The sequence below is a fragment of the Scleropages formosus genome, chromosome 5 (genome assembly GCF_900964775.1).
Source record: "Scleropages formosus chromosome 5, fSclFor1.1, whole genome shotgun sequence".
NCBI classification, from domain to species: domain Eukaryota; kingdom Metazoa; phylum Chordata; class Actinopteri; order Osteoglossiformes; family Osteoglossidae; genus Scleropages; species Scleropages formosus.
Window position 1 is genome coordinate 35,675,889 of NC_041810.1, and position 19,087 is coordinate 35,694,975.

At 41.6% G+C, this 19,087-nt stretch overlaps 1 protein-coding gene across 9 annotated transcripts in view; it reads right to left on the reverse strand.

The window, feature by feature from the left end:
* Positions 1-19,087, reverse strand: part of LOC108923548 (A-kinase anchor protein 2-like) — an 87,391-nt gene that overhangs the window by 38,746 nt on the left and 29,558 nt on the right. For all 9 annotated transcript variants that reach the window (XM_018734367.2, XM_018734361.2, XM_018734358.2 and 6 more), the window contains 3 exons: positions 17,029-17,159; positions 10,600-10,714; positions 10,331-10,352 (listed from right to left, as the gene is read on the reverse strand). In XM_018734367.2, the coding sequence (XP_018589883.1) occupies positions 10,331-10,352; positions 10,600-10,714; positions 17,029-17,159 (268 nt within the window). The remainder of the gene's footprint in view (positions 1-10,330; positions 10,353-10,599; positions 10,715-17,028; positions 17,160-19,087) is intronic.

Consider the following 19,087-nt stretch of genomic DNA (forward strand, 5'->3'; position numbering starts at 1 on the left):
CATGATGTAATTTTAACAACGTTCCACATATTGCATTTACAGATTTTAATCAACAATATTATATAAAATTAAAAATAATATAATAAAATGTTTCAAAATGTTGAAAAAGAAAAACTTGATATAGTTTACTTATTGTGAAAGATGAAAAATTGAACTTGTTTCTAAAGGAAAATGTTAAAATAATTGTCTGAGATGAACTGGCCACATAATTAAAAAAAATATAGCTAGGTAGCCCATCCTGGGTGTGTCCCCTCCCCCTCCAGCCTTGCACCCTGTGTTGCCCCATTAGGCTCTGGTTTGCCACAACCCCGCCTGAGACAAGCAGTTTCAGCCTCTGTGTGTGTGTGTGTGTGATAGCTAGGTAGTGTAGGTACAGTACGAATAAATCATCAAGTTAAACGTCGATAATATAATTAAATAGAACAATGAAACAGTGGAAGTAGGGGTATGAAGAAAATTCTACCCTCCTGGCACTGCTTGGTGCTTTGTAACCTGCTGGAGCTGCCTCCCTACTCTACTCTACTCTCTTTCTGAAGGTCTCTTTGTGCGAATTTAAAGGAGATGCGAAATCATACAGCAGTACAGTGTTAGGAGGCCAGTGTTTAGCTATGCTGGTGAACTCCAGAGGGTCTGTCTTTGACAGGTAAATCTTTTCCATCAACTGGCATCATGTGCATTGAAGTAGTGACTGGAGATAGTGAAGTGAAGAAATATGAATTTGAAATAAAAAATATGAATTTATTCACTACAGATGAATGAATGGATATTATAAATCAATTTGCATCCAATGTATTATTGACAAGGGGGGGTCTCTTCATCTTGCTGCTACAACTCCTAATGACACAATGAAGATGGAACGAATATAAGGAGCCAGTATTTCAGTGTGTGTGTTCTAAATCCTGTGGGCCCAGGGGAAGCTGGGTTTTGCGATGGCACAGATGAAATCTTTGCACATTCCTGGACCTCTGCAAACTGCATGGAAACCCATTACAAAGCAGGAGAGGCAGTCTCAAAGATTGTCCAAAATGTTCACAGTAACATCATTTTGATTTTATAGGCATTGCCCATAATATTCCGTGTGTAATATCCCATTATCTTCCTGCCACAGGAACTGCTGATCCAGTTCTACTCAGCTACAAAGTACAGTCAAGACAGCTGAGAGGATCATTGGTGCACCTTTGCCTACCCTTCATGGCTTGTACAAGTCCAGAATGAGGAAGCGGGCGGGCAAAATCGTTACTGATCCCGCACACCCCGGGCACAAACTCTTTACACTTCTGCCCTCTGGCAGGCGTTACAGAGCACTGTCCACCAGAACGACCAGATACAACAGTGTTTTCCCTCAGGCCACCGCTTTTATGAACAGTTAACACATTCCTACAGGTCTCCTGTCAGTGAAACAATATTCCATCCCTTTTTGTAATTTAATTCTTATTTATTTAATTTTTTTGTGTTTATACTACTATTTATATTATCGTGTTTGTATACTGTGGAAATATTTTACTTATTTCTTTATTTTTTATTCTGTAATTCTTTGTCAGCTGTTTGTTGTCTGTAAATACTGGAAGCATCTACAACCACAGCAAATTCCTTGTGTGCGTCAGCACACTTGGCCACACACACACACACACACACACACATTTTCAGAACCGCTTGTCCCATGCGGGGTGACGGGGAACCGGAGCCTACCCGGCAACACAGGGCGTAAGGCTGGAGGGGGAGGGGACACACCCAGGACGGGACGCCAGTCTGTCGCAAGGCACCCCAAGCGGGACTTGAACCCCAGACCCACCGGAGAGCAGGACTGTGGCCCAACCCACTGCGCCACCGCACCCCCCCACACTTGGCCAATAAAACTTATTCTGATTCTGATTCTAGCCGGTGAAGAAAACAGATAGAAAGTGATGGTGGATGATTGACTGTATTGCTCTCAATGACACATTCCCAGAAGTGTAGCCCCTGATGACAAATTCAGGTGCTAATTTGAATAATGCTGGGGATCACACACACATGGCTGATGCCGCTTGTCCCGAGCTGGGGCGCGGCAAGCAGGAGCTTAACCCAGCAACACAGGGCACAAAACTGAAGGAGGAAGGGACAGACCCAGGAGGGGATGCCAGTCCACCGCAAGGCACCCCCAGCAGGACTTGAACCCCAGACCCACCAGAGAGTGGGACCTGGTCAAACCCACACCCCCACTGCACCCCCATGTTGAGAATCAACATTCGTATTAAACAGTAGTCAATACTGGTAATGGCTTTTTGTCCTTTCCCCTCACTGAGTCATTTTATGATGAGTTTAGACTGAACTGCAAAGAAAAACAGTGGAAGTGGAACCAGTTTGCTGCAATCATTTTACCATTCACCATTCCCCTTAACAGAAGCCATTGCTGCGGTTTTGACATCTCATTCATCTGTGGCATTGGATGTGAACTCATTCTTACAGTTCAGGCCTTGGAAAACAAGTGCCTAGAAGAGCGTTGTATATGATTTTTTGGTTATATTACTCCACACTTACAGTATATGAATGCTGATGAAAGGATGACATCATTGTCTATAGGTATATAATTGCACTCAATGAAAAGCTGAAATAGACTAGATAATATTGTGTCGGGGAAAATATTTTAGGCAGTTGGAAAACATTCCGTAGATGAAATGTAAGATGAAAATCATTTTGGATCCCAAAGAGATCAATTGGAAGCATATCTTCTGGAAAAAGAAACTGAACTAGATGTTACAATAAGAAAATCTGTTAGTCCTGCTGCTCTCATGGATGAAAGACAGCTGCCTGATTGTGACTTAAGGATATCAGAGGTCATTGAAGTCAGTGCTGGGGGACTGAATCCACAAAAATAGAAGGAATTATTATTTGTGGATGGATCATGTTTTTCTCACAAAGGCAAAAAGTCACTGGATGGGTGATGGTCACTACCACAGGAGAGGTAATAAGCTCTGGTTTCCTGGCTCCTACACCTGGCAGAAACTGTAGCATTGGAGATACAAAGGCCTTTGAAACACTAGAGGTGGAACAGACACTGAATATACCTGTGGAGAGGTTCAGGATTTTGAGTCAATGTAAAAGTGACTATGGTACCTGTCAAATGCAAAGACCTTGGTAAAGCACAGCAATGAAAGCAAAGCCCTCATAGCAGCAGCAAAACAAACTTTTACATGTTTAGTTACTAAGAGATCAGTCCACACCAATAGGACACTGGAGGGTCCTCCCAACACAATGGATGAGCTAAGAGAGCATCCGAGTGGCCAGTAGATCCAGAACCATTGCCAGTGCAGCCACTTCATTTGGAAGAGAGGAACAAAATGTGATACAAACAAAGAGCCAAGAAACCACAAAAACTTTCAAGGCATGGAAAGAAAAGGTTGCCTGTGAAAATGATGAAAAAGTATGGAGGAAAGGAGACAAGATTATGCTACTAGGTGTTTGAGAAAATAGTTGATTGAGATGTATCGTCAGATTGGACACTTAAGGAGTGAAAAACGACACCACGTTGTATCTCAGACATGGTGGTGGCCCGAACAGAAGAAGGATCTTCCAGGCTTTGTTCACAGGGACAAAATTTGATGTTAGATGACATGACAAAGTAGAGGAAAGGTTCTACAGGCAAACAACCAGCTTTTCAGGCTCATGGATCCATTTACATATAGATTTCACCAATCCTCTGTAACCGAGGGGGTATTTTCTAAGGATGAGAGATTAATTTACTCAGAATGGAAGGAAGCTTTTCCTGTCTGGTATTGTACAACAAAGACATCTAAATTGAGATTTTAACTGAAGTTTCACTAGCCAAACAACTCAAAATGCTTTGGCATAGTGAAGAGGGTGAATGAAACATTTAAAAGTAGACTTAGAGAGGTAGTTATGCAATGCTTCATTCAGTCTTGTACAGAGTGCACCAAAACCAACAAGCAAAGCAAGCTTTGTTTATGTGAACGTTTTTGCATGAGCAATGACTCTACCTCCTGAATCCTCAAAAAGAAGGAAGGAATATGACCCCTTTCAGATCAGCAATGACACAGCAGCTTATAGAGTGGGTGAGGTATAGTACATTTACATTTATCCACTTAGCAGACACTTTTCTCCAAAGCAACTTAGAATGGGTACTATGTAGTGTTACTAGCACACACACCTTATTTACCAAGGTGACTTACACTGCTAGATACATTACTTACAATGGGTCACTCATCCATACATCAGTGGAACACACACTATGGGGGAACCTGAACAGCATGTCTTTGGACTGTGGGAGGAAACTGGAGCACCCCAAGAAAACCCACACAAACACAGGGAGAACATGCAAACTCCACACAGACTGAGCAGGGGTCGAACCCACATTCTCTCACACCACCCAGGGGCTGTGAGACAGCAGCACTACTTGCCGTGCCACTGTGGCACAGTAAGAATGGGTGAGGTATAGTAAGAGTGAGTGAGGTATAGTTGAAGGGGTGAGGTATAGTAAGAATGGGTGCGGTATAGTAAAAATGGGTGAGGTATAGTTGTTCTGGTTTCAGTGTTTATGTGATGCTACTGTATATGGTGCAGGAATCTCTGGTTAAAAAGACCTTTATTGAAGCAACACTGCAAAGACTAGATACAAGAGCTCAGAATTTGATCACACACACACACACACACACACACACACACATTTTCTGAACCGCTTGTCCCATACGGGGTCACGGGGAACCAGAGCCTACCTGGCAACACAGGGCGTAAGGCTGGAGGGGGCGGGGACACACCCAGGATGGGACGCCAGTCCGTCGTAAGGCACCCCAAGTAAAAAATATAAAAATTAAAAATACAGTGTTGAATGTTGAAATTGTAAGTGCAGTATACTGTACAAAATAAGCAATCCTTATACCTCACCCACAGTCTCTGTTATGTTTTCTTGATTGTGATGTAGAGCACAGTTTTTTTAACAAACATCTGGTTACGATTGTCTTCATAACTTGAGGACCCAGAGTAAAATTATAACATCAACATTTTATGGTTTTTGTAGCAATTACTTCCTAGTACCCACTCATGTTTTAAACAGACTGTATTTAAAGCAAACTAAAAATGATGCTGAATTGAGGTAAAAAAAAAACTGTGGTCCAAAAATTTCCACTGCATCAGCCAAAGCCTTGTTACATGAGCCCATGTGATACCAAATTTGCTTGAGTTCATACTGCAGGAGATGAGTGCAAATCCAATCGCAATCTTGATTTTAGTGTATAAAATATTTTTCAAGAAATTACAGTTGTCAACTTCTCAAGTACAACAGAACAAAATGTTAACTCTCGTTAAGATCTGAGACCCACTGAAACATATAGAGCCAATATTTAGTTTTTGTCCTCAGTGGTGAAGGGGGTAAAACAGTGCTGTACTTGTTTTGACAAGACTAGGAAAGTACTAAGAAGAATTTGACTGAAGTAATGATTTTTGTATTTCCAGTAATGTCTTTTCAACAAACACAGCATTCTGCAAGCACTATTTGCAGACTTCTGCATCCAGATTTTCATATTTTTTGCATTTTGGTCTGTACATTTTGAGCTGGATTTTCATGTCTAAGCCACCAGTGTACATTAAGGCCCAATACCACTGAATACATCACCCACTTGTCACTTGTGAAGTTTTACCTTTACATTATTTCATTTAGCAGATGCTTTTCTCTAAAGCAACTTCCACTGAACTCCATGTAGTGTTACCAGCCCACACACCTTATTCACCAAGGTGACACCCTGCAAGATATATTACTTACTATGGGTCATTCATCCACACTTTCTGTTACTCACACACACTATGGGTGACTTTTAGAGTCACCAATCCAGCTGAACAGTATATCTTTGGACTGTGGGGGGAAACCAGAGAAAACCCACACAGACACAGGGGTAACATGCAAACTCCACACAGACTGAGGGGGGATCAAACCAACGCCCTCTGGCACCACCCAGGCACTGTGAGACAGCAGCACTACTCGCTGTGCCACCGTGCCACAGCTTTTAAGTTTTTTATCGACTTTTTTTAGGCATGTTTTTAAGTTTTTAGCAGTTTTAAGCCTAGATTCGGTAAATTCAGTATTTACTCAACATAAAGAGAAAAACCACTGATGGCAACACTCCAGTCCTTTTCCTTTTTAACTATATAACAACATGTTGTTTTATTTCTTTTTTATTTCCCTACTTTTGCTTCACCATTAGCCACAGCAGAAATCTCTGAAATTGGGGGCAGGGTGACCTGCCTGAGCCCCATCTGCTCATTGCACTGTTTGTGGTGTCTCTCGCTAGTTGCACAGAGCAGGACGAGGGAAGGAAGGGTCAAGAGAAGAGTTAGGAGTCATTAATCTGTCAAAGTTACACACTCAGCCCTACATGCTTAACCATTTCAGCATTGCCCTGGCTGAAAGGCCTGGGATACCTTCTGGTAGGAGAACTGATTTTCCACTGATATTGTGCTCATCGAAAGAACTACATAAGGAACTTGTATTATGTTGTATTCCATTCCAAAAGGATGGAGCCAAAAGACCCTGCTCCTTGTTTTGAAGAGCACCTCTTGGTTAGGAAATGTCATTGGTAATTATTATCACTATAATGGTCCACAAACAAACAGAACATCGAAAATAGCCAGAGGACTTTCTCTCTTCCTCTCTTTCTCTCTCTCTCACTCATGCATACAGATGTATCCAGCTATGTGTGAATGAGGGAAACATTACAATCTGAACTATGGGACTAAATTATGGAGCTGAACCATGAGACTCAACAATGGGGCTGAACTATTGGACTGAACTATGAGACTGAACAACGGGGCTGAACTATTGGACTGAACAATGGGGCTGAACTATGGGACTAAACTATGGGACTAAACTATGGGATTGAAAAATGGGGCGGAACTATGGGATTAAATTATGTTATGAGATTGAACTATGGGACTCTTACATCCCACACTGAACTGCAGCATCACACACTTATTTCTTCTTCTACTTCTCATCATTAATCAGATCTTCTTACATTTTCATGTAGTTGGATATGAAATCTTCAATTACACATGAAAAAACTTTTTTAATCTTTTATTGTTTCATTCATGTCTGATTTAAATGACATGTCTTCATATTTTTCTCTCTTTTTATAGTGCTTTTGTCTGATCTCGTCACTGAATGGTAGGGGCTCTCACTTCCTACACAATCTGTGTTGTATTTTTTACTTCAGCAATACAATACATACCTTTGTGAAATCTGCCAAGAAACCAGGCCAAAGACCAAGGAACTACCAGCACAATGACCTTCCCAACAAGCAAGCTATTTACCATGATTTGCTCTAGTAAGAATGACAGAGCTACACAGATGTACTAATAATTGTAAGTAGCATCATACAGAAGCGTGAAATGATGTGTTGCTGTGAACTAGAGAATCATCTGAATAAAGACATAAAAAATAATATAATTATTATTTAAATAATAATCTATTATTATTATTATGTTCTGTGCCACTAAAGACGCTAAGGGAAGTCACGCTTGCAGGATAAGAGACCCTATGAAGCTGTGTAAAAGCAGTGAGAGATGAAACTGCTGCAGACACAAAGTATAAAGTTTACTGTGTTTACACCATTCCAGTTGCCGGACCCTGGGATAAAGCCCTGTAAGGGACAGTCATATGCTGAGAACAAAGGACCACGCACAGTATTGCACTTCCCACAAGACAGTTTTGTGCACAAACGTACAACAGCACTGTCAGCTAGAAGTTCAATTAAAAGAAAACACAGCACAATCATTATTTTGCAAGAGTAAAACAACTTTTTGCACCTATTTCTGCATGTTCAGAGGGTGAACTTTTATTTTTCATTTATGCCACATTCATTTATAACACAAATTTTAAAAAGCTGTTTTGCCTTTAAAAATTATAGTGGAGCATATGCAAGAGTCAAAATGGTACAATTTTTCTGCTCTGTTTTCTATGCCCTTGTGAACATTACAATGTATAAAATATATAACTCTAAACAGTTAGTATTTTATTTCTTTATAAGCAAGTGATTGTTTTGTTTCCTGTCCTTAGACAATAAGCTGTTTGATAAAATGGTGTCTTTAGCCAATTATTTTACCAACATAAAACTATGCATGAGTAAAAATTTTTTATCTCCAAATGCCAGTAAAACAGAGGTACCTGTGGTGGGTGATGATGCCAAAACTCTCGACATAATCACGCCAATCTTTACAACAAATGGTATTAGCTTCAAGCGTAGTGATTGTGTCAAGGATTTGGGTGTCCTGTTGGATGGAAAGCTGTCATTTGTATCGCATGTAAATGCTTTGACTAAGTTGTGCTTCCTTCAGTTAAGAAATATAGCTAAATTACAGCAATTCATATGTAGACAGGATGCTGAAAAACTGGTTCATGCTTTTGTTTCCAGCAGGCTGGATTACTGTAATGCTTTATTGTCACTAGAACTAGGAAGTTTGACCGTATAACACCGGTACTTAAATCGTTGCATTGGCTCCCAGTCGCTTATAGAGCTGATTATAAAATCCTACTTTTGACCTATAAGGCAATACATGGCATTGCTCTGGCTTACCTTTGTGAGATCATTGATTCTTATATCCCAGGACGATATCTCCGTTCACTAGATGCAGGTTACCTTAAAGTACCTGTGATTAATAAGATCTCAGTAGGAGGTCACGCCTTTAGTTACAGAGCACCTGAACTGTGGAATAGTCTACCAGTTACTGTCAGAAATGCCCCGGCTGTATCAGCCTTTAAATCCAGACTAAAGACTTAACATGTTCACTCGGACATTTCACCACAAAATTTAATTCCACTCAGCTCTGTTTCAGTTTTCCCCTGTTTGTATTAAACTGTCTACTTTCTTTCAGTTATAAATTACTAACAATTTCTTCTTGTTGAGCATTGTTTCCCTACAATAAGATCAGAGGAGGCCGGCCGTTACAGAGCACCCCATGGTGACTGAAGATGATGACCAACCGCCATGATGGACGAGACGTACCTTAGTAAACTGGGAAATCACATCAACATACAGCGTACAGCAACAATGCTATTGTTATGTTATTATTAATGCTTTCGGTTTTTCAAACAGCAAACAGCTCATAAGAGCAATTCATCCTGTTCTTTCATTCTTACTGACATGTGAAATGAAACGCTCCAACTTTCCTCTTCTGTGTTCACCTGTGCAACAAATGACCAGGAATGTTATCTGTGGATTCAGGGGGTGCGGTGGCGCAGTGGGTTGGCCCACAGTCCTGCTCTCCAGTGGGTCTGGGGTTCAAGTCCCGCTTGGGGTGCCTTGCGACGGACTGGCGTCCTGTCCTGGGTGTGTCCCCTCCCCTTCTGGCCTTACGCCCTGTGTTACTGGGTAGGCTCCGGTTCCCCGCGACCCCGTATGGGACAAGCGGTTCTGAAAATGTGTGTGTGTGTTATCTGTGGAAAGTGGCCTGCAAAGTGGAACTCAAGAGGCAAATGGAGAAAATGCCAACACTAAATTTCATGATAAACAAGTTGCAGTGTTTTACCTTTATGTTAATTCATTTAACAGATGCTTTTATCCAAAGCGACTTCCAATGAACTCTCTGTAGTGTTACCAGCCCACACATCTTATTCACCAAGGAGACTTACACTGCTAGATACACTACCTACACTGGGTCACTCATCTATAAACCAGTTAAACCACAGTTTCTGTCACTTACACACTATGAGTGACTTAGGGTCACCAATCCAACTGAACAGCATGTCTTTGGACTGGGAAGGAAGGTGGGAGGAAACCAGAGCACCTGGAGGAAACCCACACAGACAACATGAAATCTCTACACAGACCGAGCGGGAATCAAACCAATGTCCTCTTGCACCACCCAGGTGCTGTGAAACAGGAGCGCTGCTTGCTGTGGAACGGTACCACCCCTCCACCCCAATGGTTCCTTGAGGTGAGTCAATTTTTAAAAATGAATTGATTTTATTTCCTTGCACAGTCAATTCGTGCAGTACACAGATTGCCAGTTTGAATTTGGAAAGAATTTGTTTTTTTTTTTTTTAAAGGCAGAGCAATAAGCAAGGAAACACAAATGCCTTCATAAATAAATCAATCTCAAGAGTCCGAGTGCTAATGCTATCAGTGGCAATAAATGCAGTTTTGTTAGAGCATATAAATCAATGTGCACTCTGCATGTATTAAATCCAAATGTTCATTTAAACAATGAATAAAAGAGCCACACACACGCCAAATGATAGACTGCATTAAATTTTGGCTGTTGGTGAACTTGAATTGAGATGGTGGTTTCACTGCAGTCATATTTTCGATGTACTTAGAAAAAACGAGAAAGAAAGTGACAGGGGACGTACCTCCATCCTCCTTGTGAAGGCTCTGGAAAGAAAAACAGATGAGAGTTATTCAGAGTTTTCCAAATGACCAGAAATAAAAGTGAAAAATAAATTTGTTATGAATTTGCAAGGACAAAATTGAGAAATACCGCACTAATATTTGAAACATGTTGCCACTTTTAAAGCTGCCCTCAGGACCCATCGCACCATCTCACCTCCAATCTCTATTAAAAGAACGTTCTGAGAATTTAAAAACTTGACTACATGACAACAACGAAAGTTGTGCTCACTTTTTGCACATACTCAGCTGACTTCTCCATCTCTTGAAGCCTTTCCCTGAGCATCTGTTCTTTCGCAGAAATCTCACATTCTTCATTTTCCAGCAGTTCAACCTTCCTTTCTAATCTGCAAAAATGAAACACATCAAATCACAATAACGATGTGGTGTGCTGTTCAAAAACCCATTTCAATGCTTCTGTCTCATGACTTCTGTGCCACACTTTTACCCTGTTTTAAATGTTTTTACTAACACAAAGCAATACCGTACTATGCTGCTGCTCCCTAAACAAGTTGAGAATGAAAACGTGGAGAGACATTGAAAAAAACAGTTATACTTGTATCTCGTTCTGCCAAAGTGGAACTGGGTTCAATTGGTCCAATACAGGAGCTCTGCGCAGTTAATCGAGTAGCTCAACTTTACTCCTATTTCTGCATTAGGAAAGTGTCAATGAAACCTACGTAGAGTATATGACATATTTGCATGGACTTGCACTATAGAATACCTGTGTATCACATCAAACTGGCAAAGCATCCTTTAAAGCTGTGGGACACTGCATTCGCTGGACTTGATGTCATGTCCCACGCCCATGTAAGGTGTTGGGAAACGGGATTAAGGCAAGACACAGAACACGTCGACCAAAAGGCCAACGAGAGAAACACACATTTATGCACATGCTCATTCAATTATCATTATTAATGTTTATTTAGCTGACATATTCACGTTTACATTACATTTACATTTATTTACTCAGCAGACGCTTTTCTCCAAAGCAACTTCCAATGAACTCTATGTAGTGTTACTAGCTCACACACTGGATTCACCAAGGTGACTTACACTGCTAGATAGACTACTTACACTGGGTCACTCATCCATACATCCGTTTTTCCTTTCGAACACCTAGAAAACACGTTACATTACGAGGTCTTTCAGTATCTGCCCTTACACACGGGAGATATGTGTAATACACACACTCAAGGCAACTTAAGGAACTCTTTTCAGTTGATACCCTCATGTAGTGTGATCAGAGAAAACCCGTGCAAACACACACTTGTCAGTTTTGTAGAGAATGAGCCAGGTTAGAACCCACAACCCAACACAAAGGACACATCGTGGCTGTGGGTAGCAATGTCCGAGCAATGCAGCGAGCCCACAACACACACACAAAAACAAAAAGTACTCTGCAAAGCTCCTTTCAAATATTCTCTGCTTTTTTTCTCTCATTTTTACATTTTATATATTTGTATATTTATTCAGTAAGATTTTTGAAAATTTTCTGCATTTCCTGCAAAAAAGAAAATAAAAGAAATAATGCACTTTGCACATAAATAGGCACCTGTGCTTATAAATGTACCTTTAGTGAAGTTTTAGGTAATGACGTAGTATTGAGAGCATAACTTGAATTCTGCATTAATGATCATAATCCAGCAAGTATCACTGTATGAAGCGAAACCACTCCAAAAAACTGTATCTGTCCAGGAAATTCATAGCAGAGGGAGCAGCTCAGTCTTTTCCCCTACAGGTTTCCTGCCATTGTTCTGACATTACTACGGTATTATGTCCCAGATAAAACTGGCCTTGAAATCAGTCTTACCACCAATCTAAGAAGATCTATGAATGAGTTACAGTCAATTAGTGTTCAAAATAGCATAACAAAGCATTTGCATGTCAAATTTGAAGAGTGTTAAGAATTAGGTTCTCAGAAGGGTTAGATTAGATATCGTACAAAAATATAACGAGAGGATAACATATGATCAACTCTTGAATTCCGTGTAGTGTAGTTAAGTGACAAGTGAAGAGAAACAATGGGTAAATTCCACAGAAACAGAGGAAGGAAGCCTCACCCGAGCCACTTAAATTGGTGGAATTTATTAGAGGAAAAAAGAAGGGGAGGAAAGTGAGCTGTTACAATGGTCTCAAATGAGGGATCTGAAGGCTGCATCCTGTCACTGCAGCTTTCTGTTTCAGTGTTAAACCTTGTGCAAAATCAATATCTTCACGACTTGGACGCTTTGTTCAAGTCCAGGATTACAGTGTCCATTTATATACATTTACACTTTTCTCCAAGGCGACTTACAGTGCATCGCATGAACAGACATGAGGAGAGATTTGGACGCAGACACGTGATTCTTGAGTTCAGTCCATTTGTCACTTTCCAGAACATGGACCACTACACATCACACAATTAGCTTCATAAAGGCTTTTTCATTATTAAACCATTTGTGATTGAAAATTAGTGAACATAAACACCGACACATTTATCATATACTTATAAGATCAGGGTAATAATCGTTTAGAACAGTATATTTCACTCCACAGGCATTTCACAAATTAAATGCTTATTTTAACCCTATATTTTATATTTATGCTGTGTCAGGCTGATATTTACTTGTGTGAATAAAGGTTATTTTATAGCATCCCAGTCCTCTGGTCAACGTCAATGGATTAAATTCTTTTCAATTTTCTAAAGATTTATTGTAAAACCCCATGTACTCAAACTCAATCTCACCAGAGTGTTTTCAAAATGAAACAAAAAGGAACAGTTTCTATGGCCATCTAGTGGTACAAAAGACACACTGAACCTGAGGGTGGAAAAGTTATCACATTTACCACATTCTTGTACTGACAGCATATGGCTTGCAATTACTGTATGACTTAGCTGCAGATGAGCAAGTGCTCTAGCCTAGAAATATTTTTGTGTAAATAATTAAAATCAATGTTCATAATTATAACATCTGCTGTATCCCTCTCAGTGTTCAGCACGTGTTTCAAAACATCTCTTTCACACTCACTTATGCCCTGATCCCCTGTCTGCTCCATAAATAAACATGCCATCATTTGTCACACCTTCCTCTGTGTTTCCTACCAATGATACATGGATCTACCTGTGTAATGTGTGCTGCCTTAAAAGCAGTGACAATAAAGTGACTGTACTTCAAAAATCGCACGTCTGCATCTATGTCTCTCAGTTGGCATAATGCACTTCTGTTTTCTCTGACTTGTACAGTGTTTTGGAGAAAAGCATCTGCTAAATAAATAAATGGTATTGACACAACACACACAATCAAAGATGAGCGGATGTACGTTGTCAGAATAGTCAAAGTTGCTTTTTCACAGTGGAGAATATTCCATCCGTTCATTTCCCTCGTCCCCCTGGACAGAACCACTTCACCCTGACTTTCATACTATTGTTCTGATTGCCAAGAGAGCTCCATCTCAGAAGCTCTGACTTCACTGTCACCTGTGTTTATTACCGCAACTGAAGTTCCCTCTGTCTTCCATTCTCCTTTTCCTTCCCACATTCCTTTGGGGTTCCAGACATACCCACATTCAAAAACACATATGACCACATACCACCTGTCTCATTCTTGTTCACAAAACTAGTAGTGCATGCCTGTGCACATTTGGCACATTTCAATGTGCCAGTGCACAATGTCTATGTTCTCCCTGCATTGGCTTGGGTTTCCTCCTGGTGCTCTGCTTTCCCTCCAAAATTCCAAAAGTATGTTTCAGGCAAACTGGTAAATTTAAATTGCCCTCACTGTGCCCTGTGTGAGTCTGTAAGTGAATGTGTGAGAAGCCTGTGACAGATTGGTATTCCTTCCATAGTATCTCGTGCTTTATGTCCAGTGCTTCCTGAGATAGGCTCTGGACCTCTGCATTCCTGATCAGGGTAAGCAGCTACTGAAATACAGATGGATGGATGGACTGAGATGGATTATTTATGTATGCTAAGTCCTCAATTTAAGAGCAAAGCTGGGAGTGGAAGCCTATCTGTAGTGTCACCAATGTCATGTCACAATCAATAAAAAGTGAATAGTGGATATTGTGCATCCATCCACTTTTGAACAGGTTACCTCAGAAGAATTCTGTAATGAATAAAAACTCTGTAATACTTCCATCCATCCATTCATCATCAAAACTGCTTATTTAATAGAGGGTCTGCTGTGTTCTGGAAACCAGATGGATGACAGCATCCTTCCCTCTCCCAGTCTGACTGGGGGAGGGGACACACCCAGGACGGGACCCTAGTCCTTCGCAAACACCCCAAGCAGGACTCGAACCCCAGACCCACCGGAGAACAGGACCTGGCCAAATCCGCCATACCCACCAAGTTATTCAAATTACTTAAAATATGCCCTAAAATTATAGGCCAGGCCCTTGAGGAGTGCTGTCTTGCAGCTTACAACAAGAGCATGGAAAGACTCAGATGCAGCATCTCTTTTGAGCATTCACATGTGCTGCTCAGGAAGCACCTGGTTATGCCTTGAAACAGATGCACACGCACACATACACACACACACACACACACACACACACACACACACTTGCCTGAAACTGCTCGTCCCGAGCGGGGTCGTAGCAAACTGGAGCCTAACCCGGCAACACAAGACGCAAGGCTATAGGAGGATGGGACACACCCAGGATGGGATGCCAGTCTGTCGAAAAGCACCTCAAGCAGGACTCGAATCTCAGACCCGCCAGAGAGCAGGATCTCACCAAGCCCACCACACCCCCACTCCAACACATGCCTTAGAGTTTAGTAGTGCTTTTATTCCTCAGGAAATTATGCTTTTCAACTCAGGAAGAGCTATTATAGTCCCAAATGTGAGCTATTATAGTCCCACGTGTGTGTCATAACCACATCCGCATCACAACCAGCAGCACCTGACTCCGATTAAGCACCTGTCGGCAATTGGAGCAGTCACCTATAAAAAAACCATCCCCAGTTCCTTCCCAGGCACAGAATCTCTTTGAGACAACTGTCCTTCCTGTAATGCTGGTGCTTCCACAGCATCCTGTCTGCTCTCACCTGTCTTCTTGTCCCGCTTCCTGTCTACTACGGCATCGATCCTTGCATCATCCTCATTGACCACGTCCTTGGATTCTCCCTACGTACATGTCTGGGCCTCGGATTCACCACGACTGTCACTGACTACAAGTACTACCTTGTCCCAAGAACCTTCACAAGAAACAATCCCACGATTGAGTCTGCACCCAGATCCCTGATCTGCTCGGCGTGACAGTATGTTCCAACTGTACAGGAGAGGCCAGCAATTGACATAGTTTTACAAAGTATGAAAAATTCCATTCCATCCGTATATTATAAGTTGAAAGAGCCGCTATGATGCAAAACAAAAAAGGAAAAAAGTTTAATATTCTACTGTGTCATAAAAATGCTGGATATTGTAACAATGAATTAAAAAAGGTTTTTCATTTTAACATTCTTATTAACTTGAAGTTACATTAAAGTTAAAACTAATTTTAAATGGCTGACAATAAAAAGACACACGGAGGCACACCCTGTTCAATGAAGAGTGATGACATTCATGCTATTATCATGTAGAGTGTTCCTCATCTTGCTGATTACCAAAATCAGGAAGTAGAAAACATGGTACAATTGTGGAAGGACAGAGAATGAAGGCAGTCCTTGACTTCCTATACTTTCTGACTGTGTTTTGATGCCAACTAACGGCAGCAAGTGGAAACGCAGATCATGTTGCTCTACAACCAGCATATTTTAAAAAACAGAATTAAATTTAAATACATAAACCCCAAAAGCATCTTGGATCTTCAAAAATGTGTAGCTTGAATTTGCACAGCACAAGGTACCAGTGTATTTCCTATCTGAATTTTACTTCTATAGGCTGCAATTTAGGGTAATGGGTATGAGCAAATGGCAGTATCAGACAAGCAAAGTGGTGTTTCGATCATCATTTTTCTGCATCTGAAGCTGTTTGATGTTCAGTAAACCTTTTCAGTGAAAACGTCAGAGAATTGATGCCTAGACAGTTGCAAATTTGGCTCAACTAGGATAATTGCTCAAAACCACAAGTAAATGCAGAAGGGATGTGATGTGGGTTAAAAGCACACTATTATTAAGAAATTAAGTAACTCAAGGTTGAAATACTAGGCATGAAGCATAAAAATAATGAAAGCACTTGGCTCTGCCCCTTGTTAACTTGAGATCTTTATTGCTTCCTGCCACCCACAACAGAAATTTTGTCTTCACACTGCGTGCCTGTTCTCTTTGTCTCCTCTCCCTGAATGCACAAGAAAAGAAAACTCATTCTTGCTCCTAACCTGTCAAATAAACTCTCCCTCAACATCATATCTCAATCCATTTTCCTGACTTTCCTGGGCTTTTTTGAAGGCCCATCGCTTCTCTCACAACCTAGAGGGCGTTGACCCTTTGTCCAACTGAGGCATTCAGAGTCTTCATAGCATTGTGCTCTTAGTCAAAGACTACTTTATAAAAGTTTGTTTACAGTGATTTTGTCAGTGTTCTTTACTCATACTCTGGTCTTGTCTTGAACTGCAACACAGTACTGCATCAAAGATCTCATGCTACCTTGTATTCCTGCAATTATATATTTTACAGCTTTGACATTGTCAGTTGCCTTGAACAAAGGCATCAGCAAAACAAATACAAAAATAATACCTGTGAATGGTGTCCTCCAGTTTCTTAACCTTCAGTTCATCCTGATCTGCCTCTCTTTTGCGCTCTTCTGAGTTTTCAAGCGTTACTGCCGAGGTCCCTTGAAGGAGCCATTGTTCCCGCACTGCTTTGGACTATGAGGGAAGATCGCACAATAGGTCATCTTTGTAGGAGTTGTAATACTGTGATATGATATAAGTGGACAAACGTGTCAACAGTATGGGTTGGGTTTTGCAAATGACTGTGAACAAAGTGTAAATTGTGTTGAGGTGAGGAGACAAGCTGAAAATATTTACAATTTGGAATAAACCAGTTTAACCTTACATTCATTTTATTTTGCCTGTTGCGCATATTATTTCCTTGTAGTGTCAAATAGATTTATTAATGGGCCATGAAGTCAGCCACATGCACATTTCAGACCAGGAATCAAGCCTACTTGCTACTGCTGGTGTAGCATTTTCCACAGTTATTAAAATGACCAAAATATTTCAAAGGATTTATTCTCTGTTCCCTATCCGTGAAGTTGTGCTGGAGCAAAATCAATGGCAAAATTTCTACCTTAGTATATCGGCGCTTTCATATTTTTTTACTGTGAGTAGGCAGTTGAAGCACGTGGGCTCTCGGCACTGCGAGCTATATCTAAAAAGGTGATAGCCAGGGATTGCTGGAGGGCTCTATCCCCCTCTGGCAGCCATCTCCCCAGTTTTATCCTCTCCTATTTGCCACTTGGCCAGAGTCAGACAAATGCGGGGTTGTGCTGCCATTGGCATTGCAGTGCTGTGGTGCTGTCTGCCATGGAGCAGACTGCGTCCTTGGGTGTCTCAGAAAATGCCCAACAGCTCCTTCAACTGCTCCCACACATGTTCTTCACATCCAACTTACAGTGCCCAGACTACATCCTGTGCCATGGCATGAGGCCTGCAACTTTCTGGTGGTGCTGGCTGGGTCCTGCCCCCTTGCAATCATGCGATGCCTCATCTTCCAGCATACCAGCAGCAGACGCACCATTTAGATACAGGACTCCAAGTCTGGCAAGTTCGTCCAAAAGCTGTGCAAGCCCACACCCAGGTTCAACACCGTCCCATTTTTGCGAGGATGTCAATCCCCACTACTTGTGTGTCCTGGATCTGGCTCAGCCAAATTTTATGCTTGCGGTGCAAGCTGCTCATAGTGAAGCTCAGCTTCATTTTCCCCACATCTGTATGGCCTGTGCTGTCCCTATGCACAGGTTCACCATAGTCCCAGTTCACACTTCCACTCAGCAGGGCAGGTAGGGACAATGGGAGGGTTCCCAAATGGCCCACTCTGAAAGATGACTCCAGCTCACAGCATCACCCTGTAGGAGTTTTTTTCGTTAGTACCGGGAAGGGTTCGTTGCAGTGGCTTTCTTAATGACCCCATTTTTTGCAGCACAAACACTGCTGGGGAGTGGCTCTGCTTAGTGGACTGTCTCCTTGGCATCCTCCTCAAACTCATTGATACTGTCCACCTCTGGAGTCTGACAAGGGCAGGTAGGTCCTGTTACAGTCCCCAAAATGGCCTTGGTACTCTTTGTGTCACACAACACTGGCTCCAGAGAAGCAGGAACAGCCAGCTTCACATGCTGCTGGAGGTGTTCAGGGCCAAGGGTGAGGGTTATTCTAAGGAATGCTTGAAGCCTCAGGTCAGCTTGGATCTCAGCTGGTTACTGGAGTAAGGCCAGTGTGCAAGAAGTTGGAAATTTCTAGTGCTGCTCCTACAAGGGTAGACTGGGCAACTACAGCTCCCCTTTGTGGCACTTGGAGCAGGGGTTTCCCTACTAGCTATTGTTTTCTACTGGATGGGGCTGTGCAAGATCTGCTGCTCTCATCACCCTCTTTGCTCAATGAAGCAGTTTCAGGCGGCTGATAGTTACATCACCCCATTTCTGACACCACACGGTACCAACACTTGTTGTTGATTTTACACTGAGATGTGTCTAGTTTTAAACACACATAGCACACACAGGGACACACTCACTTAGAATCAAAGTGGTAATACCATCCACCCCCACACTACCACTATGGAAAAAATAACACGCATT